The 23,555-nt window shown below is 35.1% G+C and overlaps 2 protein-coding genes and 1 long non-coding RNA gene across 23 annotated transcripts in view; 2 read left to right on the forward strand and 1 right to left on the reverse strand.

The window, feature by feature from the left end:
- Tlk (Tousled-like kinase) overlaps positions 1–20,521 on the forward strand; it is a 52,318-nt gene extending 31,797 nt beyond the window's left edge. For 7 of the 15 annotated variants that reach the window (XM_081978054.1, XM_081978050.1, XM_081978055.1 and 4 more), the window contains 9 exons: positions 7,617–7,707; positions 11,939–12,204; positions 12,423–12,569; positions 12,628–12,804; positions 12,875–13,038; positions 13,367–13,882; positions 14,069–14,216; positions 14,273–14,743; positions 16,547–20,521. In XM_081978054.1, the coding sequence (XP_081834180.1) occupies positions 7,617–7,707; positions 11,939–12,204; positions 12,423–12,569; positions 12,628–12,804; positions 12,875–13,038; positions 13,367–13,882; positions 14,069–14,216; positions 14,273–14,743; positions 16,547–16,768 (2,202 nt within the window). In that variant the 3' untranslated portion in view covers positions 16,769–20,521. Of the gene's footprint in view, positions 1–1,679; positions 1,812–4,864; positions 5,010–7,288; positions 7,562–7,616; positions 7,708–11,860; positions 12,205–12,422; positions 12,570–12,627; positions 12,805–12,874; positions 13,039–13,366; positions 13,883–14,068; positions 14,217–14,272; positions 14,744–16,546 lie in introns of those variants that run through there. The other 8 variants (XM_081978053.1, XM_081978057.1, XR_014177990.1 and 5 more) reach the window with 7 other exon arrangements.
- LOC145728091 (uncharacterized) overlaps positions 1–23,555 on the reverse strand; it is a 47,016-nt gene that overhangs the window by 5,867 nt on the left and 17,594 nt on the right. For 4 of the 7 annotated variants that reach the window (XR_014177995.1, XR_014177993.1, XR_014177997.1 and 1 more), the window contains exons 2-3: positions 21,482–21,566; positions 10,296–10,371 (exon numbers count right to left, since the gene is read on the reverse strand). This is a non-coding gene — a long non-coding RNA (uncharacterized LOC145728091). Of the gene's footprint in view, positions 1–10,295; positions 10,372–10,430; positions 10,586–20,596; positions 21,057–21,481; positions 21,567–23,555 lie in introns of those variants that run through there. The other 3 variants (XR_014177998.1, XR_014177991.1, XR_014177992.1) reach the window with 3 other exon arrangements.
- Positions 21,796–23,017, forward strand: LOC145728086 (uncharacterized). The gene is made up of 3 exons (XM_081978077.1): positions 21,796–21,955; positions 22,011–22,497; positions 22,550–23,017. Exons 1-3 carry the CDS (start codon positions 21,883–21,885, stop codon positions 22,914–22,916), a joined length of 927 nt encoding a protein of 308 aa, XP_081834203.1. The 5' UTR covers positions 21,796–21,882; the 3' UTR covers positions 22,917–23,017.

Genomic DNA, 23,555 nt, shown 5'->3' on the forward strand with positions numbered 1-23,555 from the left:
ATTTTAGGATTGACCAGTAGTTGATCTGGTCCGGTTGTATCATGTTCATCCAATAAGTAAACTGAATTCTTTCTTCCAAGTATTTCTTTCTAATGTGAATAAATTTGCCTATCCATCTGTGCTAGATAATAGCTAATGTTGACCAGATTCTAGAGTTAGACAAATTGTTTTAAAGAATCAGGGAAAGTGAATGATAACGTCTTAGCAAGTTCAGATACTGGATAGTCCACAGTGATCTTGCTCTCTTAACATTTCGATAATGTGGAGATTTAAACTTTTTAATAAACTAGAGTATAAAACGTGTTGGAAAAAGTTCAAGTGTTTATTTATTTCAATGTCAGTTATTTTCTAGCTTAGTTTATCTATTTTTTTTTAAGTTTGTCTCTTATTTCGGTTTACAAGGTCAGGAATTTTATTGGGATGGAAAATGAGAGAGAGTAAGTTTGATTTAATTTTATGACAAGAATCTACTAGCCACTCATTTATTGACCTAACTACGACAGTTATGATAGAGAAATGGACTTTTGCAATTTTCAAGAGGTTTCTGGGTGGATTGATATGAAATCGGAGTAGATTAGGTCAGGGTCTCGGAAAGGGTCATTTTGATGCTTGTTCTCTAGTAAAAGTGTTCAACTTACTGCTTCATCAATTTCTACCGCCAGTACAGGCGTATTGAATTCGAAAAAAAAATTGAAAACAAAAAATCTCTTCACTCTTCAGACATGAATGAGAGAACAAATTACTTAGTTGTCCTACCGAACATATACGACATTTTTTTTGGCAGGATAACTTCTAACCTCTGTTAGAATTGGTGTCAGTGATGCATATTTTTAAAAGTCTAATTATAACTACTCAGTTGGACTAAAATAGGTTTAAGTTCAATACGGTTCCAGTACAAGTTTCTATAGGCATGTTGAGGGTCAATAATTATTTCAGATCGGTTTTTTTTAACAATGTTTGAGTGTAATTTAATTAGAATTCGGACTGTATGTTGGTCAAACAAACGAAACATTATTTAGAGCGTAAATAAATAATATTGAATGTATATCTGCAGCGTGATAATTAGACATTACTGGTGGTTTTCTACATACATGTCTCTCCAATATTTGCCTGTTTGCTTATTCAATTAGTACTTTTACGGACTGTATTACTGGGCTGTTTATAGTGGGGATTATTTCGTCAAATTTCTGTTAACTCAGTCCAACTAGAAATCTAATGCTGTAGGCTGGATTAGTTTACTATTATTTTTATGGGATGCTTTACGTCAGAATCAGTATAATTGTGCGTACTTTGTCGATAAACGTAATTAGGAAAATACTCTGAGCGTGATATTACTTGATCGGCAACTGAACTGTTCCTGACAACCTACTAAAGTAAAACAAACAAACATTCTAATTGTTCAACTGCTATAAATAGATGGGAATAATCGTAGCTTGTTTTTGATATGTATATGCGAGTTATTTAACTTGTATTTCTAGTGTTTTTCATGTGAAAACAGCGGTTTGGTATCTAGAATTGATACAATTCGGTTGTTTTGCGGTGTTGCCAGCTCAGTATAAGCATTGAGCAATGGTTGTGTCAGAGTGGAGTGGATGTGGATGCAATTAGTATTGGATTGGAAAAATATGGGTATAGGGCTTCAGTTTAATCAGAAAGAGAATTCGAATTTTTGTCGCTGTCTCAGGTAACCGAATATGGAAATATTTCCGAGTTGCACGTTCTGCCTTGGTAATTGTATCATAAATACCGAGTGTTCGCATATCCCGAGGCGGCGCACAATAGAGCCAGATACTGGCGATGTTCTCGACAAGGTAAGGCGGCCATTTTCTTCTTCTTGAACCTTAATTTATTGCACAAGTCGCTTATAGTTACACTACACGCCATATTATAGCCTCAGGGGTCGATAACCTACATTATTTAGCATTCTATTTTATGTGTCTTGTGTATATACCTGAGTGGTCGCGTTTCACCAACAACCACGCTTTAGTTATGGAAGAGTTTTATTAACCGTTCTAAAAATGTCGCGCCTCTCATTATTCAACACCGGGACCGATTAAATTTAAAATAAAATCTTTGCTCTCCGGCTTTGACAGACGCAACTTGTTTGCTGTTAACTTGAACGGGATCATCGTTAAATGCACCGGTCGAAGCTCTGACGATCGCTCAGAGCGACACATTCTTATCACCACTTACTTCACTTTGTAGTACCAGCATAAGCTGGATGTAAAGTGATACAAACGAAAATCCCATGGAAGATTAACTTCACCCACAAAACTTGTTGTTTTCATGTTGACAGGAAGTCTGAGTAATTGACTCTTTATGATTTAGGTGTTATTGCTAAAACAATGTTGTGACTACTCTGGTTTTATCTTCACTATCAAGAGGTTTTTCATATTTTATTACCTGTTTTAGAAAATGACTAAAGTTCAGTTTTTGTTATTTAAATCAATATTATTTTAGGATTATTTGTCATATTTTTACCAAAGTCAATATAAGTTTATTCTCTTGGTTGCATGTGTGCGGCATCTAAATCAGCAGCACTAAAAGACATAATTAGAGAAGTTAATATTGGCAACCATGTTCTACAAACTTAAGCGTAATTTTTTTGTAGTACTTGTTTTGGTCACTTACTGTATCTTATTTCTATGGATGGTACGTACAATTTCCGTTTGGTCCAAATACATGGAATTACACCACCATGGGAGTTGATAAGATTTTCGACGTAGAACTTAATCTTTCTTTTCTCACCAGAATTCGTGTTTTTGATTTGTAAAATTGTCATAAATGACAAAACAATGCAGTTCAGGAATGAGTAAACCATCTTTTATTTTCCAACTTCAACTAACTAGATTACCACTAAAAAGAACAAAGAAACAAAGCCAAACTTGTAAAAATAAACTGAGCAGGATAAAATTGAGCACCCAGTAAAACCACCTTTTTTACAGTTGTAAAGGTTGATTCTAATGAAAATAACCTTGAATTTAGTGTAACAGGTAAAAATGTTCGGGCTATTTTAGATCAGGGGTAAATAGAAAACGAAGAAGAAAAGGTGGCAAAACGCAAGGTTTTTAGGCATAGAAAGTTTAAATTCGAAAACAAAATTAAAAGAAGAAGACTCAAAAAGTTACATCTTTGTTTTGTGCTATTTTCACCACTTTTCACCTTAGTCTGCGCTATCCATGAAGGACTTTTACGTAGTTGTTCTTTGTATCCTGGACTAGTCTAATGTTCCGAACCAAAGTGCTTAACTTCGTGTGTTTCAGACTTGAAGGTTTACATCTTCAGAGAGTAGGATATTGCTATAGCTAATGGTACCAGTAAAGTACTTACTAGTTGATTAGGTTAAGCCAAGATTAAGCTAAACTACACTTAAAGCTTCTTTTTCTATTAGCATAATCCAGCAGTTTTTGAATGAAAGATATAGCATGTTGTATTCTGCGGACAATGTTAATTTTCCTGAATAAGATACTAAAAGTTGCTCCATGTTTAATGGAGTTTTCAAATTTTAGTCAAAAAGGGAAAAGTCACACACAAGATTATGGGTTGAGAAAAGGAAAAGGTAGTTAGAGGAAAAAGCCAAGAAGCATTTTAAGTACTAAGCTGTAAAATAAATTATCCACGGCAGTGCATAGTAGTAGTTGTCTTGCAAGTTCTTGGTGCAAATAACTAACCTATTTACTTCTTCAAACCTTTACAATATGTCACTTTATTCATACTCAGAGTCTTTCAGAGAATGGATTCCGTTTAGTATTTTCACACAATGTATTTTAAATTGCTTTCTGTAAATAATTACAATAATCCCCAATTGTCATAACAACTTTTTTAAAATTTTCTGGAATAACAAAAGTATAAACACATTATTCCTTGGTTCTGTTTTTGCTATCTTAATTAATTTGTATCGCTCTCTTATTGCCAATCTTCATCGTTGTTGTATAATCTACAACAATTTTCTATTTATGGCCGGGTTGTGGGTTAAACAGGGTCAAAATGCACTATGAAAACAATTGACTTAGCAACTTTTGTTAATATTAGTAAAACTGGAGGTTCACTTTCCAAGCATAGTTTAACCTGCACCAACTCATTTAAAATTCGTCGGCGATGATCTGTGAATATTTATGGCACGTCACTAGTGATTATGGGATTAGTACGATCTTATCACTTGAAATGGAAGAGTTGGAGTGTGTGTGTGTACATATTTAACTATTCGTGACCAGCATCTTTGATCTAGTCAGAATTGTCACTTAAAGGTTTGCCATCATGCATAATTGCTAGAAACAATCCAAGTATAATTAACCGACTTACTTTAATGTGGTGTCAGCATTAATATCGCCACTGATATTTATTGAAATGAGCACATTGCAATGCAAAATTATTATCGTTCAACGAAAAAAAAGTGCAATTTGCCTTGAGCTTGGCTAAACTAGTACAATAATCAGGCATTCACTAAAACAACAAGTATTGAATTTCTTTACCTAGTATGCGCCTTATAAACAGTATAGTTTCGTAATTCTGTCGATTTTATTTCAGTTTTGAGCCAAACTAGAACAGGACTGTCACATTTTATTTGTGCTAATAAAATATGAACTCAACTCCTTCAGAGAGAGTGTAAGTTCGTTGGTTAAACTGGAGTTGAAATAAATTGCCGGTTAATGTTAACAAGAACGCTGCCAATGGCTCCTAATAAAATCATCTCGACTGGTAATCTTTACATGTGTGCAGGCTTTTATTTCAGATTTAGACACCTAATAGCGTGACTGTGTTGTGTTCAAGTTGTTACTTTACTCGGTTTGAGTAGGTCGTAGGTATGTACACACGGATAAGTTATTTAGTTTTCGTTTACGGATCAATTTTTAGACCAGAAGTGTATTTATAAAGCGGTGGGCGGGCCACAGTTAGGTTAGCTTTTCGAAACTCCATGGCCGTTTTTGAGCGTCGAGTTATAGGTCGATGTTACTTCCACTCATTGTACAGTCAAGTGAGTCATAATGTTGTGCTATGAAAAATTGCCTGTAAGTACAAGTTTGTTTCGTATATAGGAGATTGTCATTAATTTTAGTTTTTTTGAATGATAGTGATAAAAGAGAAGTAAGGTGCGGAAAAATGTCTGCCCGGACTTACTAATAATGCGGCATACGATATTTACGGTGAAACAGCGATACAGTCATTGATTTTTATTAATAGATTAGTTATTTATAGAACAACTGTTGTTTGTATGGCACATTATGGATGCTTGGGTTAACAAGCTAAGAAATTGTTTTATATGTATTTTAAAACCGTTACCGGGTGTCTTTGAGTAGAAAGCTCGCGCGCTGCTTTGCGGAATGTGATGATTTTTTTCATTTAATTATAGCGGTTTATAAATTACTAAAATATGTTGTAGCACATTACAGTCAGATATTGAAACGAACGAACGCCTCTGAATCTTAAAATCGATCGTTTTTTTGCAAACATTTGAGATCGCCGCCGTCCGTGTATAGGTACATAAATTTTTGGTAATATTTCTGCAACCTTGAATTTCAATGAGAGCTGGTTCGCATTTTTACAACGGAATATTTATTATTGTTGTTTAACTTTTACATTAAACGCTTAACGAATTATTTGTCAATCGTTTTCGTAATGACATTGGACGACTGCGAAAAAGACTTCGTCATTAATGAACGGCAGCAACAGTGATTTCCAACATGACGGTTTTCCTTTTAAGGTTTCAATTTTGAGGTCAGAAATAAATCTATACATTTTGTACGCCAATGATTTACGTTGTTAAGTATTTTTAACGTCAAACGTGTATTACTAAATCAATAACCCAAGGCTGAAAAATAAGGGTGGAATGATGACATCATTGTGTAGTGGGGTTCTCACCCCATATCTTTTGGTCTAAACATTGGTTTATTGCGACGTTATGTATCTTTAATATATCTACCGTGTAAAATCGCCATTCATCACTCGATATTGACCTTAAAAATTATGATCTACAAAAATATTAACTCGTTTAAATTTGTTATTGTTTTGGCCGTTTGTCTTTATCACTGACGTTCTGTGTAATATTTTGTCCAGTGATAAGCTTCAAATAGGCTGGATTTGAACTCCGACGCCATCTACTCAGTCATAAAAGCACGTAATTCACTGTCACTCGTCTGTTTTTGTAGTTAATATAATATGTGTTTTTCTATAATTAAATAATGATTTCAGTAATGACTGTAGGTCAAAGCCTGATGATGTTTGACTGTTTTGAGGAATGCGCGTGATGAGAAAAGTTTTTGGTATCCATTAATTAACTTAGTTACTAATCAAATTATTATTTTACTTGCTACCTATATAGGACATTAGTGGTGGTGACATCATTCGGTGAACTTGCGTCAAGCGTGACGTCATTTCCCTTCCCTTTTAGTCTAAACATCTGTCTTGTTCTCTATCACTACCTGGGCTTCTATATACCGTGTGCTTCATTTATGTTGTGACTAGATTTTTTTAAATTTTAGTTGTTTAGCTCAATGTCAAATGTTGGTGCTTGTTAAGTTTTATAGAAAAATAAAAACAAAAAGTTTAATGGGTTTCAGATAAGAGTTTGATTAACATTAAAAAGTAGTAGATTTCGATGCGCCAATAGCATAGCTGATTAGATTAGTTTGACGTCATTTTATGTCATATGTGTGATATTTGAAACTATGTTTTCTTAAAAGATTTTCATTACGTTTGAAAATGATTATTGAGTGGATTCAAGTTTCTTACTAAAATTCAGAAATAGTAATAATAAGCAAATTATATTTAGTATTTTCTGCTAGCTTCTATTTAGAAGCAGTGTTCAGATCAGAATGTTTGTACTATAACCTATTTGGTTGTCTAAATTGACCATTGCTGATCGTGCTTTTAAATTTTGTCACTTTTTAGCAAGGTTGCAAATTATCGACTAGTTGAAAAAACAAACATGGAGAATCGAATAATAATTATATCTATAGTTAAAGAACTTCAAAAATGCAGACTGGGCTAAGGATATCTTTACAAAAGTTCCTCGTAACCAGTGGGGCATTACGAAGCAATGACGTAGTAGAAGAAATATACGGAGGAGACGAGCGAGTTACCAAAGTCTCAACCGGCTTGGTGCACCCGCGTTTAAATTTTAAATAGTAGTAGGCATTGGAGCACGTTTGGAATTTGCGATTTTTCAATCTGTAAAGTAAGATCGCACACAATTATAAAGAAAGAGAGGGAAGCAAAGGCAGAATAATCGTCATCGACGTCTGACGATATTACCTGCCCTGAAAACGTCGGCTCGGCCTGTGACTTCCTCTCTCGAAAAGTGGACGAATAAAATAAAGACCGGGCCGATTGTTGTGCTGTCGGGTTTCGAAACCAGCTTTTAATAGTTTCGACGCTTTTCTATTACTCCACTTTGCACATCGGTTCAAACTATGGTTATATACGTTCCTAGTAAGACCTCTTGGTCGACAACGAGGTGACTTTTCCAGCTCAAGGTTGATCGTCTGGAAGTTCACAACTTCCAAAAAAAACTAAACATTAACACGTTGAAGCCTTTAGGTACTTAACAGACACTAATATAACTGTAATAAGTGATTGTTGGTTTAGTAAGTTTTTGTAACGTGGTTTATTCTTTACAGATGTCAGCAGGTTCTCACATACAGATGGCACCGCAGTCAACGATCAACACTTCCCAACCTATCCTTAACCAGGACTCTAATATGAGCACAGGTAATTATTAACTCACATAATTTTCACTCAAATAAGATTCACTACCATTTTTCTTGCTCAACATGCAGACATACCACCCTCATATAGTATAAAATTAGATAGGGATCATTAAAATCGTCTGACTAACGTATTATAGCTTCTTTGTTTGGTTTAATAAGTTTTCAAGGTAAAAGCTTTAAGTAACCTTGAAATTTTATGTCAGCTCTGTGGTCAGTATGATGGTAGTTTCAGGAACAGCACAACAGTCATCACCATTGTCACATTATTTAATTAAATTAGACTTTTTTTGGATAATCGAAAATCTAAAAATGCACTGAACTTATGTTAGCACATTAGGTATTATATGCTTTGTCATCCCATTTGGTAACGTATATTTCCATTGATCTTGATCGCTAACTGTGGCTCACATCTGGCCACCTTTACATAAAAAAAATATTAGTCTCTATCTTTTTAATTTCGCCATTTTTACGAAATAAATAACACCTACCACAATGTTATGAATGCAATTTTATGTTCTCTATAACTAACTGCAGAACAAATGTTGAACCCGCCATTTTGTTCTAATATAACTTCCTTCCTGCGCTTATAATGAATTGTCAAAATTCTAAATAAATTACCAGTGAAATGTCATTTAGTTTTTACATGATTGATAGTTGACTAATTATTTATTTACTGATTTGGCAAAACCATAATTGTACTAACTGTCAAACATGTATGTACAAGGTAACTGATTGAATTTAGACCACTCAACTGAGAAGACAATTTTAAATTCGAAAGTTCTTGATGACAAATTTTAATTATACAGGGTGTTTAAAAACATGCCCTATTTTTTAATGCAAATTCGGTTTTTGCGATAAATTCTAATCCTACTTGACTGATATGTTCTCGATATTCAATTGTTTTTTCATCACCCATCATCATTCTTATGAGACAAATTAAGTTTCAATAAACTTTAAACCTGCAAAGTTGGTATTATCAAACGGTCTGTTTGAAATCAAATACGCTAGGAAGTGCCGTACAAGTTTTGATTTTTAAGACACCCTATATGATATAAAAAATAAAAATAAAGCTTGTAATGGGATGGTCTCAATTCAATTAATAACCCTGTACACACTAGGAATTTCATTTGAAAAATGCTGATACACTGGCGACAACCAGATTAAACAAAAAGTTTACCCTTGTTTGGTAAAATTTAGTACTCTTTAGATGATGGTATCCATTATGAATCACAATTAATAGCTTTCATCACTTTTCATTTTACCTTTATCGTGTGGGATTTAAATTAGCACCTCAATGTTTACATTTCGAAACAATCGAAATTAATTCATGTAGTTAAATTTTACAATGTTTATCCTAAATGTAAGGTAACTTTCCATCAATTTAGAAAATTGAAGCACAAGGCCAGTCGTACTCATTTACTCCTCTACCAAAATTCCAATAATGACATCCACTATGTTGTTTTAGTGTTAACTTTTCCTATTGTAGTTTGTAACCTCCTTCAATGTGAATGTCCATCCATGATCAAGTAATTTAAAATAAAGTTGAAACTGAGCAAAATATGTGTAATCGTCGTATAACACAGTAAGGATGAACTGAGGTTCATTTACAGTTATCACAATATTTTACTTCCGGCTTAACTGGAATTGTTAACCTGACTGTTTTCGAATTGGTATTCAGAAAGATAATATTCTATTATGTAGTAGTAAACCGAGTGTTAGATTATACTTCCACAGCTAGACAAATTATGTACTAATGTAATGTCTTACTACTAGGCAATACTATAATAACTTGTTAAGCTGACTTAAATTTGACAATTGTTACGTGACACTTCATTGTGAGACTATCTTCTGATTGATGAAAATAGGAATAATCGAACTTAGTTGGTTGTTATATCCTTAATTTAACAGTAGGTAGGTAGTGGCACCTAGTGGTAAGGATAGTTAAGTCAGACTTCATTTAAAACAAGTTTCCATTTGTATGAAAATCAATATTTGATCCCGTTTACGTCTAAAACGTTGAGGGGGATACGCCTAGTCGGAATAAATTAATAAATTCCATAACAGCCGCGTAAAAAGATCGTTCGATAACCAGACTACTGTGTTAGTGTCTAAAATCAACTCAAAACGGTTTCTCTCTATCTCTGTCGATTCTAATACACGGTGCACGCCTTTCTATCTAACTTCACTACCAACAACTACTAGCCGATCTAAAAATGTGTTCACTTGAAATTTCAATATTTACGTGGCAAGCCAACAATACAACAAAACAAAGTAGGCTAGAGAGGTGCAATACCGATTAGATTTCGTTTCGCGATGCTAAGGCGTAAGTTTGGCAAGCCGGCCTCGTTAGCGACGAAGAAAGGGCACCGAGTGTCCAGAATGGCAACATCGCAATAATTGATATGGTAATGAGAGGTATTATAGTGGAAAGTTTCAGTTAAATGTTGTTGTTATAAAACAGTAATTGAATCTGTCCTTTGTCGAGATGAGATTGGTTTCTAGTGTCGATTTAAAACCGACGTTTTCAATTTTTAATCAAGGTAAAATATTCTTGCGCTCTTTTATTCTGTTGACATTGCTTGTACCTACCGGTCTTGTTGAGTATCCGAGGTATCCTTTGTCCCTAATGCCCAAAGGGGTTTTATGTTGTCTTCATGTACTTTACCTGTAATAAAAATCGATTTAAGTAAATACATCTGCTATAGAAACTTTTATGGCACTTACAAAACTTCCCGTCTTAATTAAGCCAGGAACCGATTTCTTTACTTGAAACTTTCATAATCCAATTCAAACGGCGAATTGTTTTATAGATTGTTGCTCTGGTGAAAGTGGTACATTTCAGTTGTACACACACATAGTTTAATTTTTGTCTAGTTAAATTACGGTCGTGTGTAATTTAAAAGAGAATCATCCTCATTGGCCAATATCAGCGATATCCTACGTAAGTCGGTTAATTTGACTAAAACCGTGTTGTGTGTCTATACAGCAAAATGTGAAGGATATGAAAAAGTCGAGCTTCGTTAAAGTTTTCACTTGCTTTAAAAATAGGATTTGTGGTGATGATTCAAAGTGCGATTTACGTATTTATCAAAATAGTAGATGTTATTGTTAGTGTTTATAGTTCACAATTTATTCTAATTTATATTCTCCAAATGTAATATTTAATTGCCAAAATATCCAGTTTGTTACTAAGTCCTGCCCTGAAGATTTACATGGTTGTAACAAAAATTTGTCATAGTTAGTCATTTTGTTTGGGCCAATCTAGGATCATTTTCATATTTTTGTCCCTCCAGTTCAATGTGTTTTCAACTTAGCTATGAAAGTCTCTTTATTTGGTATTTTTTTTTAGAAAAACAGTTCATTTCAAACATCATCAAACTACAATGAACAACTAATTTATTGAGTGAGTTTAACACTCACACAATCTTGAAAATGTCATACTTATTGTAGATTTAAAAATTTGAGAGTACCATCTTTCAGAATGTGCAATTAATTTTCACTTATTTCCGTAGGGTGATGGTCTAACGAGATTGTAAGCGCAGTGGACGATAACATTTAAAAAGTATGTACTCTATGATGTTTGAAATAAATTTCTCAGATCAGATTAATCATTCTTCAAAATGGTTCTCAAACGGTTTATGTTTTCCCTGATAATCAGAGGCTTGTGGTTTTTTACAGGTAGCAGTGTAAAGTTGAGAGACCCAAAATGTCTTTAAAAGATAAACAACGTTTTGGAAAACATAAACAGATTTATTTTTAGAAATTATCAAGACCATGGTTTGTGTATTATTCAACGTAGTCGCCTGTATAATAACGCGCAAGTCATCACTTTGTATTGAAATTGAGGTTCCTAGTTTAGGTTTAGTGGTACCGCCTGTTTGGTTTTTGGTCTCGTAATAATCGACCTAGCTATCTGTATTATTGCCACCAAGGAGACAAAGCTAAACAAAACCTGGTATACGGCGATTATTAAACCGCGACGTATTTAGATACACAAAGCCGTTTCGATCTCAAGCTCATTGTTGGTACCTACATAAATCGTTACCCCACTCTCCCGAACCGGCTCTGTCCGTCTGAAAAAACGACCCTCCCGATATGTAATGTAGTTGTAGCATTAAAAAAATGAGTAAGACTGTGCCTTTCCTTGTTTTCAGTGGCGCGGCGAGCGCTCAACGGCGGCCGCTAAATGCCTCTTCTTCTCGGTACTAATACGATGATTGTTTTCACCAAAGGTTCGTCTCACAGCGACAAGGAGGTGGACCCGAACACGCCAGAGAAGACGACGCGGGCGCCGGAACAGCGCAAGCGCAAACGCAAGGCGGACGATGCCGGTGGCGGCCTGGCGGGTGGCGGAGGGGCGGTAAAGGGCGGCGGGGGCGGGAGACCGACCGTCCCGCCGCCCGACAAGAAGATCAACGATTACTTCAAGCATTCGGGCAACAGTCCCATCCGGCACGGTGGTGCCAAAAGTCCTAGTCCACAACAACCTTATCCTATGGTAAGTCATTTTTTGTACACTTTTGGACCAGGCAGAGCGTTTTGACTTGCAAAAGACCAAAAAAGGCACCGTAAAAAGTATCTTAACACTCACTGGCTCAAAAATAGTCTACCAAAACAATCAGAATTTTTCGTTTGTGTTCTAGTCAAAACCCTTATAAATGGTTCAGTGTCTGAACGACTGTCTATACTTATAATACATTAGAAAAATATTTACAGAAGAAATTTCCATTGCAGTTACCTCCATCACCCCAACAAGTAGGGCTTCCCTCGCCCGTGACGACGGGGCCTTTCGACTTTCTTCCCGCTACCCGACCGCCTCATCCGCGGTTACCTCCCCCTCATATGGTTAGCAAATTAATACAGGTGAGCGGACAAACGTGAAGGGCAAAATGAAAGTTAATGAATGCGTGCCTGGTTTCAGACTGACTTAACGTGTCATCGAATCACGGAATTCGAGACGCAAGCGTCCTCCGACTTGGAGGTGCGGAATAACAAAATCGAAGAACTGACGCGGACGAATGAAGAGCTGAGGCTGCAGATTTCGACGCAACAAAAATCTATAGACCAGCATAAGCAGCAAGTCAATAAATGCATCGAGGTACGTGGAACGGCCGTTAAAACTCGTTCAACTGGTCGAAAACCCAATTAAAATTGTGCCCTTTTTTTAGGTTGTAAAAAAGTTACTAAAAGAGAAAAGCTCAATAGAAAAGAAGGAGGCTCGACAAAAGTGCATGCAGAATAGGTTAAGGCTAGGACAGTTTGTAACGCAGAGAGTTGGGGCGACGTTTCAAGAAAACTGGACTGATGGGCATGCGTTCCAAGAACTGGCCAGGTAAAATACATTTTTAACATACTCAGTTTGCATAACTATTACCCAAGAAATAAAAGAAATATCTAATTATAATTCCGTAGATATTTTTTTGTAAACAGAATTTGGTATGGTTATATTCAGTAGGGATTAGTTTCGGAACTTTGTTTTTTTATTGACGTGTAAATCTGTGATGTTAACATTTTAATTCATTGCAATATTCAACTTAGTGTTAATTTTCTGAAGCAAATAAGCCAAATAAGGTGCTAAATAAAGCGGAGGTATTTAAATGGAATAAATATGATTTTCACAAACTGTGTTAGCTTTATAAATAATAGAATTTTATTGATAGGCGGCAAGAAGAAATCACATCGGAACGTGAGGAAATAGATCGTCAGAAGAAACTTTTGCTGAAGAAGAGGCCGTCGAATAGCGAAGGAGGTGGTCGGAAACGGAACAACTCAAACGCGCTACACAACGGCACGACGACGGACAGCGGTTTCCTGAAACCGGACGCCGTGCCCGGCTCTCTTACGTTGCAAGAGTATTACGAGGCGGATGAGATTCTCAAGCTGCGGCAGAACGCTCTCAAAAAAGAGGACGCCGATCTGCAGCTCGAAATGGAGAAGTTGGAGCGGGAGAGGAATCTGCATATTAGAGAACTGAAACGTATCCACAACGAGGACCAATCGCGGTTCAATAACCACCCGGTGCTCAACGAACGATACCTGCTGCTGATGCTGCTCGGGAAGGGCGGTTTCAGCGAGGTACACAAAGCGTTCGACCTCAAAGAGCAGCGGTACGTGGCTTGTAAGGTGCATCAGCTGAATAAAGACTGGAAAGAAGATAAGAAGGCAAACTATATCAAGTGAGTGATTAGTGGTAAAAATCTACCTTTTATTTTAATATAAATAGTTTTAATGATGATAAAACCTGATCCGGAACTGACTGTGACGGTCAAAATGTTTCAAGACGGGACTGATTTTTCTAACTAACTCTTTTTCCTTTTACTATAATATTTAGTTAGTTTCTAAAGCAATTTGTTTAATTTCAGGCACGCTTTAAGGGAGTACAATATCCACAAAGCGTTGGATCATCCCCGAGTAGTTAAGTTGTATGATGTGTTCGAAATAGATGCAAATTCGTTTTGTACAGTTCTAGAGTACTGTGATGGTCATGACTTAGACTTTTATTTAAAGCAGGTGAGTTTCTAGTAGATGAAAATTATTGCAATGGAAAACTAATATTTGTTTTACAGCACAAGACAATACCGGAACGGGAGGCGCGATCCATAATAATGCAAGTGGTGTCGGCGCTCAAGTACCTGAATGAAATTAAGCCACCAGTGATCCATTACGACCTGAAGCCGGGCAATATACTGCTGACGGAAGGAAACGTCTGCGGCGAAATCAAAATCACCGACTTCGGTCTCAGCAAAGTGATGGACGAGGAGAACTACAATCCCGATCACGGAATGGATCTCACGTCCCAGGGAGCCGGCACCTATTGGTATTTGCCTCCCGAATGTTTCGTGGTGGGCAAGAATCCGCCAAAGATCTCGTCAAAAGTGGACGTGTGGAGCGTCGGGGTGATATTTTACCAATGTTTGTACGGTAAAAAACCCTTCGGCCATAATCAGTCTCAGGCTACTATCCTCGAAGAGAATACGATCCTGAAAGCGACTGAAGTTCAGTTTGCCAACAAACCAGCCGTCACGAATGAAGCTAAGGTAAGTTTTTGTCTAGATTTGGGAGTAATCGTTCAAACTTGCATATTAAAAATTGTACTCATAGTCTCAAGATATAATGTCCCTCGATTATTTCCACCATAAACTATCAAGTGACACAAAAACATTGACATTACCGGAAACCTTTTCGATGTGTTGCCGTTGTTAACTTGAATTGCAATGTGCTCAATTCATCATCATGAGAAAAACATTACTTTAAACAAATTTGAATGTACTCGAAAAAATGTAATACATGAAATTTGTCTGAGAGTACATCTCTATTGAATACTAATTGAATGTCAAGAATGATTGATACTCATGATGTTGTACTTAATATCAAATGTTGTTGATAAATACTACCTGAAATCGTCAAGGACCGGTCCTGTAAAACAGGGGCAATTGTAAACCTTTTGAACACTTTTGTGGTTTAAATTAAAGGACCTTATATACTGAGGCAGAGTATATCCTTGGAATATACAGCAAAGAACCAAAAAAAAAACTGCATTCATATAAATAGTGATGCAGAAATGACACTAATATTTGGACACAAAAAAGTACATAATGCAGTTCAGTTACAAGTTAAGTTTTAGTGATAGTTTTGAACACAACTTTTGAGTTTTATGAAAAAATTATTTCAATAAAACTAACTGCTATAGGTTAACAGTCTGTTATTGAATGTTGACAATTTTATCTAAACTTCTCTCTCTATCTAAACTAACTTTCAACTGTTGCGTCACATCCATTTCATTAGACAAAGATCGAATAAGAATGTGTTTTATAACATAATAGTACCAGTTATTGTCAGTTTGATGGTTCAATAAATGTCAGGTTATTTTAACGTTTTTATCAGTTTATTAATCTTCAGTTTTTATCAATCTTTATATCAAAACTTCATAGACTATTTCCAAAAACAAAAACTGACTTGAAAAACTTGCTTGATCCAAATTTCCAGAACCCTCTAGAGCCATTTTGAAAGTCCCAGAGACCTCCAAATACTCCTGAGAACCTTCTTAAAAAAGCCAAAGAATTCTACAAGTGTTTTAAACCTTGCTATAATTGTTCTAAATTGCCAGAGGCCTCTAGTATCATTTTGAATGTGTGAGAGACTACCTAAGAAGTACCATGGCCATCTACAAATGTCTTAAACCTTCCCATAAATGTTTTAAATTGCTAAAGGTCTCTAAATGTTACTGAAAACTTTCTTTAAAGTGCCAGAGGGTTCTACAAGTGTTTTAAACTTTTCAATAATCTTCCGTTCATAAAATTTCCAAGAATTTCAAGTGCCAGAGCCCTTATAATATTGATACCTTAATAATATCATATCAGTAACCATTTTATTCTTAATGAACGTGTTTTGTCAAATTAAGTAATGTTTAGTTGAAAAATAACTGCAGAATTTTTCTGCAACAGTCTCTGGAACAGTCCTTAAAAAATTATTTTTAATTTTTGTGCATTTTCTAAACGGAATACACATCAAAATTAGTGTGTATTATGTTGCTGATTAGAAAAATTGATTAGTTTGCATTGTATCTTTTAGCAAAAATTGGCTTAAAGGAGCCAAATTTTTGGCAAACTTCAGCATTCTAAATGAATACTCCTCACTCCAATAATATGATTTGACAACACATAATACATAAATAAATTAAATATGTTTGATTTGTGTAGTTTTATCGGTTCAAATTTAATTGTGATTCTGAAATGTCAAATACTCTTCGCAACTCTTGAACGGAAAATAATATAAAAAAAAACTATTTGTAAGCTTGTACTTCTAATACATTGCAAAACATTATTTAATGAATTTTTCAGAGCTTTATTCGAAGTTGTCTGGCCTACCGTAAAGAAGATCGCATCGATGTTCTGTCGTTAGCTAAACACGAATATTTGCAGCCGCCAATGCCTAAACATTCTAGACTCACTTCCAATCAACAGGCGCAACAGCAGCAACAACAACAACAGCAGCAGCAACAACAGGCCAGTTCTTTCTCGACGGGCATTTTCGGCGCCATGAACGCTTCCTCCTCGTCTTAGTGCAGTGCTGTGTTAAAGTTATACAAGGGAAGAAAACTCGCGAACGTTCGTAGACTACGAAGTAACGAGTGACAAATACGTCGTCAGTCGGTTGTTGCACGGGTAATCACACGTACTAAGGACAACGTGTTCGTGTCGGTTGGACGGCCCCCGAAATGTTATTGTTGAAAGTTGTTTTAGTGAGAAGAACCCAGTTGCGGGATAAAAACAGGACGGCTGTTAACGGGCCGAAAATTTCCATTTACTGTTGCTTGAAACGCTTACTTCGCGATCCTACGGGCTGTTTTCGGCTGGAGGTGCATTTTTCTTTACTACAATTTCTTGCATGATGATTAAATATAAATTATTTGTTAGATGAACGAAAAGGGTGATTTGAATAAGGCGACCGAGCTCCCACTTTGATTTCTTTAGCTCTTAAGGAGTTCCTAGGAATTCTCTCATTTGTTACTCAATTCCTAGCTAGTCATTAAATTTTTAAAAGTAAGATGGAGTTTAGGTGGATTACCCTTAGGCGAGTCACGTAGAAAAGCAATGTATATGGCGTATGTAACCTTGGACTCAAAAAGAGACTAGAAGTTTGGATCAAAGATACAGAGATTGACAGAAGTAGGTTGATTTTGGTACAGTTTGTATTACGTAAGTTTCATTTGTACTTTGAGGACTTCCACGTGAAAACTTGCTATTTTATTTTTAGATAATCCTGGAAAGCGTCAACAACCAAATATATTAGTAACTTTCTTGTAGGGAGATTTTACTATAATATTGGTTGTTAGCAAAAAGTTAGACAACTATGACACTTGGAAACAGTTAAGTTTGCTTTACCTGCTAAGTATCCACATTTTGTGTCAGTTTCAAGTTAGCCAAATTGACTATACTTAATTTAAAATACCATGCGCAGTTTGAATCGTGAACTATGGTCAATTTCAAATTAATACATATAATTTGTATTTATTATGTAAGCAAAATTTTAATTTTTGTTTTAAATTTCTTGTGTTTTGGTTCAATCCATGTGATTTAAACATACGACGGAGGGCCTGCAATCCTGATGTAACAACAGGATAATACTATTCATTAAATAACTGTTATTCCTATGTAAAGCAGTATAGAGCTTGTAAGTCTCTAAAGTTAATGCCAGAAGGATTAGGAAAGCTTCATCTTTACCAGAACCGAAGAACAAAATGTTAAAACATCTTATAATAGTAATTTAACTACCTTTGTTGTAAGTATTATCTTGAAATATATGAATATAGGCAGCATATTAGGCGACGACTTTATGCACTATATTCGAGCTGCCTAACAACAACTTTGGTTCAAGTTGTCTCATCTTTTAGCTAAAAGATTCACATGGGAAAACAAGTCTTCACACTGAGTATGAAGTTTTGCTTTCCCATCATTCCTTTTTGGTAAATGTTGAGACACTCATCTAGCTTATATGAGCGTTACAAGCTTCTATACGGGATGTCCGAAAATAACACCAACATTTTGGGAAGTAATGCTAGGAATTAAACTAAGAAAAACAGTTTGAAGGGTTCTAAGAAGCATTTTTTGAGGTATACAAGCCTATTACAACTCCCGAAATATTTCGATAATATTTCTATGTGCAAACAGCTGTTATTTGCAAGCAGCAACTGCTGGATATTTTTTTGCACATCAATTGACTTCAAACTGAATTTGTCAGCCTGTTATAGTCAACTTCTTCATATTTCCCGAATAACACGCACATCAAACTTTTTAAATCATTAAACTCCTGATTCACTTGAAAATTTCAACAAGTTATTTGAAAACGTAAAAAGTTTTAATACTTTCCGAAAACTTCTGCGCAAAAGCTTCTGTTACTTGCTGTTTACATTTCACTAAAGACACGTCGAAGATATCCAATCTCGCAGATACCTGAGACTTGAGTTAATAATTCCCTTTAACAGTAGAAAAAAAGTAAACACGCCCCTATGTTACTACTAAAACTACGGTGCGCTTTTCTACCACAACTACTTTCCTATCAATGTAACATAGTCCGAACTTATTTTTGAACTGTATAAGAATCAACACACATCTGTTCAACGTCTGTATTTTTGTAAACCCCTCCAAACCCAAAGTTAGGACGGTAAATTATCAAGACAACAGTTCCTAAGAAAGAAAAATCCACACCAGCCCCTTAACATTCGAGATATAAATAGTATAAAGAAAACCTGGATCGCGGGGTGCACTAATAAACGTTAAAAGTGTAAAACGTCTATTTCATTTTTACGTAAGACATGACGCTGTACCGTAGGAAAAATTACAAGAGTATTTAGTAAAGTGACTCTCGCTTTATATTTTAAAATTTATTTCTACCTAATTTCGAACCTGTACCCTCAGCCATAGTGAATGCAAGAAGAGAAGTTTTGCAACTAAGCATTTATAAGTGTTCGAGATGGTGCCGTATTTTTGACTCCAGGCCTAAAAAATGTACTTTTTATTTTTTGTTATTTCTGATTATACTTTTGTAATGAGCATAAAAATGCTTGTATGCTCAAGTAAAGGGGCCTTCACCCTAAATACAGCACTAACTGGAAATTGGATACAGTTTTTTTTTTGTATCCTTGTTGGCAATTTTGTTTTAAACGCAGCAAACTTTTTTGAACTGTCATGTTTGTTTTAGAATATGACTTTCATGTACGCTTACTAAAAGATAATTTTTTTTTGTTATACTGAATAATTTAATGGACTAGTGATCCATGACCAAACTGATTCTTTTTTATTATTTACAACATAAATGGCGAAAGTAACCTGTAACATAATTTTAAAACATTTTTTTGGTAAGTACAAAAAAAGTTGAATTTTTAATTAAGTCAGTCAGGTTTATGAATAAGCACTTGATGGATATTTTACGAATCAAACTATGAAACCGCTTAACTGCTAATATCAATTTGAATGGTTATTTTTGTTTAGGTTTTCTTCAAGAGAAAGTAATAATCGGATCCTCGGCACTAAGCTTATCAAAACGTTGTACATAAATTCTCTATTTTGCATATAATATCTGACTAGGATTAGAATACTGATTGTCTTAAATTTCAAACTCTGTTTTAAAGATTAACGAGGTTGTAGGTTTGTATTTTCTTGCAAGTTTCTCATAAAGATCCACTAAACGTGCATGCCAAAACTTGCAAAAAAACAGCAAACAAAAATAATCTTTTAAAACTAAATATCATTGCTTAAGGCCCCAGTTTCAAAAACCCTTTGCTCGAACAGGTTGTTTCTCCTATATTATGTATATTTAGTGTATATTACACATTGTTGAGGTGATCGAAGAGGGTTTTTGATCGGGAGCGATGATGTCAGCTGTCTGTGGCTTGGCAACATTGCGTTCGCGTTTCTTGTAAATACCAAAAAGTAATGTAAACGAAACAAAAAAAAATAATTGCTGCAATATACATAAAGCGAAAGCCAAACATGTCCATATTAATGAAAACTCGCAATTAAAAAAAAATACATGTTACTTATTTATACTGTGCTGTTTGTGTGGAGTGGTCAAATCGCCACGGACATTGTGATAAGAGTATAGGTAAATAGTCATGTCTAGATGCAAGAAAATGTATCGTTATTATTATTGTTTATGTACTGTATCTATACTTTATTTTATACGATCGTTCACAGTTTTTTCTTAGGTATATTTTACCGTTGTATATACAGTGTGTATCATTACACATAAGTTTTCAAAATTTAACTTATTTTTTTTCCTCCGACTTTATGAAATATAAGTTCTAATGATTTAAGGATTGTCGTTTTTTATTTCACTATTGCTGTCATAGATTATTTGTAAGCGTTGTTTCGGTAAGAAAGGAACCCATCCAGATGTCAAAACTATACAGGATGTTTTATAATAAGTGTCCAATATTTCACAGGGCGATTTGCAGGTAAAGGTAAAAATTCCATATTGTGTTAAAAATTAATTCTAATTCTTGTTTTTTTCTAAGTAATTTTTGAAGTGAAATGAAATTTGGGATTTTGTAACTTAAATTAGATCTTGGTTTTGCTCTTACATGTAAAAGGCGCTAATTAAAATACATTTTTAACACCCTGTAGTTAGTAGGTAAGGCTTTGCAGACCCATCCCCTATATGGACTTTTTACTTTTAAAATACCTGATAAATCACCCTGTAAAATATCAAACACTTATTAAAAAACACCATGAACATGATAGGTCATTTTAATGGTCTGCTTTCATATTTAATAATATACAGGAGGTTCCAGTTATAGAGATCTTTTTTTTGACAAGTGTGACATCATTGGTTTCGGAAGGTCTGTAGCTACTATAAAACGAAATAAAAAAGTTGATTATGGTATCTAAGAAACGAAACGTCGGAGCTTAAAACTAAAGCTGTTTTCTTGAAGAGCATAGAAAAGTGCCTCCAGAAGGTGCCATTGATTTTCCAAAATAATCACCAATAAAGTGATAAAAAAATTTAATTTAATTTTTTTTTTCGGTTTTAGTGAGATTTCTCTGGAGGTAATGAAAATTGTTTGAATTTTTTTTTACCAGATTATTTAGCAATAAAATGCGCAACTTTGCCTCCATTTAACTAAAGCTCTATCAACTATAGTTTCTGAGATAGCAATGCTAATGCATTTAATTTATAACACCCTGTATATGCAAATAAAATACAGTAACCAATCAATGTAAAATTATACGTAGTGTTTAACTTAAGTAAACAATAAACTATATTAATGTACTTACTTGTACTTGCCCACAAATAAGCCAACAACCAAAGTAAAATCCTCTGCAAGACTATAATCAAAATCCATGGCAGTGTTTGGCATGTCTGAAAAAAAAATTCAGCATTTACTAAATTGTTTCTATGGATAATAAAACATCCAGCAACAGTACCATAATGAATTTTTTATCAAAGTTCATAATAAAAACATTATCAAGGGGAGTCTCTGCCACTTAATCTACGAAAAACAACCTATAATTAACCGAAGAAAAGCAGATTTAATTAGCGACATTTGTTATCAAAGACCCCCCACTTGGTAAGGGTCAACATTTTTCTTATGCAACCAAAAACCTACCAGAGAGAATCATATAAAAGCCCTGTGGATGGATGCTTTTGAATCACACATACGAATTACCATAGCATCATGAGGTCCTTCGTTTTGTTGGCTGCTTTCTTAGCTTTGGCTAATGCCAGCTCATTGGTCTTGACTCGACAAGGTGAGTAAACTTTAATTTTTTATTATTTTATTTATAAGAAGCTTGGTTTATACAGAAATTCAAGGCTGGAATCCGTTGAGTTTGCTGTGGCAAAGAAGTTGGGTTCAACAACAATTGCCTGCCCAAGAAATCAGGCAACATATCCAAAAATCTGAATTTGTGAATGCTCAACAAGACCGGGCGTCTAGCTACGGTCAAGATGCCCAACAAATCGCTCAACGAGTTCTAGAACAAGCCAGACAAAGACAAATGGTACAAAGCATTCCAGAGCTACAAAAACAATTAAAAGGCGAGGGTGTAACTAACGATATTGATCAAATTTCTACCAATGAAGCAATTAGGAACTTGCGAGAATGGTTGCAATACCAACAGTTGGTGGCTCCTCAAATTTTAGTCAACTCCCAACTCACCCATACTCTCCAATCCCTTATCCAAGCTGAATCAGCCTCTAAAAGTGAAGTTGATACTGGTTTGACTTCTCGAGCTTTCCAAACTAGAGTGCAACAACTCATTGACATTAGCAACAACAAAGAAGTCGAAGTGTAAGTAAATGTTTTTGCGTCCCCCTCTTTTATTGTAATAATTATTCATTAGGGAGATCCTCAACCAACAAGCCCGCATCAGCGAACTTCAACAGCAACAACAATGGGTCGCTGAACAAATCCAACGAACTCAATCCCAACAAAACACTGTTTCCTCTCAATGGCAAGACGTGATCCAACTCCAGGAGCAGGCACGACGCTTATCCGTTGAAATTCTTGTCCGCCAACTGGTTATTCAACAGCTCCAACAAGCTCTCGTCGATCAACAGCAACAAGTTGGACGAATCTCTTTAGTTGCTCAGGACCTAGTCTGGACTAGATTGCGTCCGCAAACTGGTTTCTGGAATGTTCCCTCTAGAACTCAAGAAGGGCTCCGTTGGTCAACATCAAGAAGAGATGCCATCGAATCTATTGATTAGTCGATCTTTTGGATACACATCAATCGCTTGATGAAAAAGGTTGTTTAAATTGTTGTGTTTTTTTATGAAGGCAATAAAGTGCAAATATTAATTAGCGAAAAGTTTTATAATTAAACCATCTGAAAGTTTGCAAGAGAGCTTGTGCAAACAGTTAATAAGAATACATCAAATGTGGAATTTATAAATCAGTCAAAGTAGTTTTAGCGAATGTCACAAATATTGGTAGCTCAAGAACAATGTTCTATGATTTTTGCCATATATCTCTATATTTAAATTTGAATTAAAATAACCGCTCTTTGATTAAACTCAGTCCAATTGAAATATGGCATATTGTCAAAAATTCAATGTTGACTTTATCAAAAGCACCGTAGATAACAATTGTCGTTTATACAGAGTGCCCCTGCTTTTATGATTAGTAGGATATGGAATGTAAGCAGACAAAAATTAAGAACATATGAGCATATTGTACAGGATGGGCTAATAACCGGTGCAAGCGGCTGTTTCACAGAAAGTATACATGGTTTAGAACCTCGGGAAAAAAATTCTTAAGTAAATGTTGCCATGAGAAATTGCTGGAAATTATTTTCAGCTTTCTAAATCCGCAACTAAAGGGTGTTTTGCTCCAATTAAAATTACAGT

Source organism: Ips typographus, linkage group LG4 (assembly GCF_016097725.1).
Source record: "Ips typographus isolate SLU linkage group LG4, UJ_Ityp_2.0, whole genome shotgun sequence".
In the NCBI taxonomy this organism is placed as follows: Eukaryota; Metazoa; Arthropoda; class Insecta; order Coleoptera; family Curculionidae; genus Ips; species Ips typographus.

Coding starts and splice junctions, on each gene's coding strand:
- LOC145728086 (XM_081978077.1), top strand. CDS start 21,883: ATGAGGTCCTTCGTTTTGTTGGCTGCTTTCTTAGCTTTGGCTAATGCC. Junction 21,956..22,010: donor ATTGGTCTTGACTCGACAAG/GTGAGTAAACTT, acceptor TGGTTTATACAG/AAATTCAAGGCTGGAATCCG. Junction 22,498..22,549: donor AACAACAAAGAAGTCGAAGT/GTAAGTAAATGT, acceptor ATTATTCATTAG/GGAGATCCTCAACCAACAAG.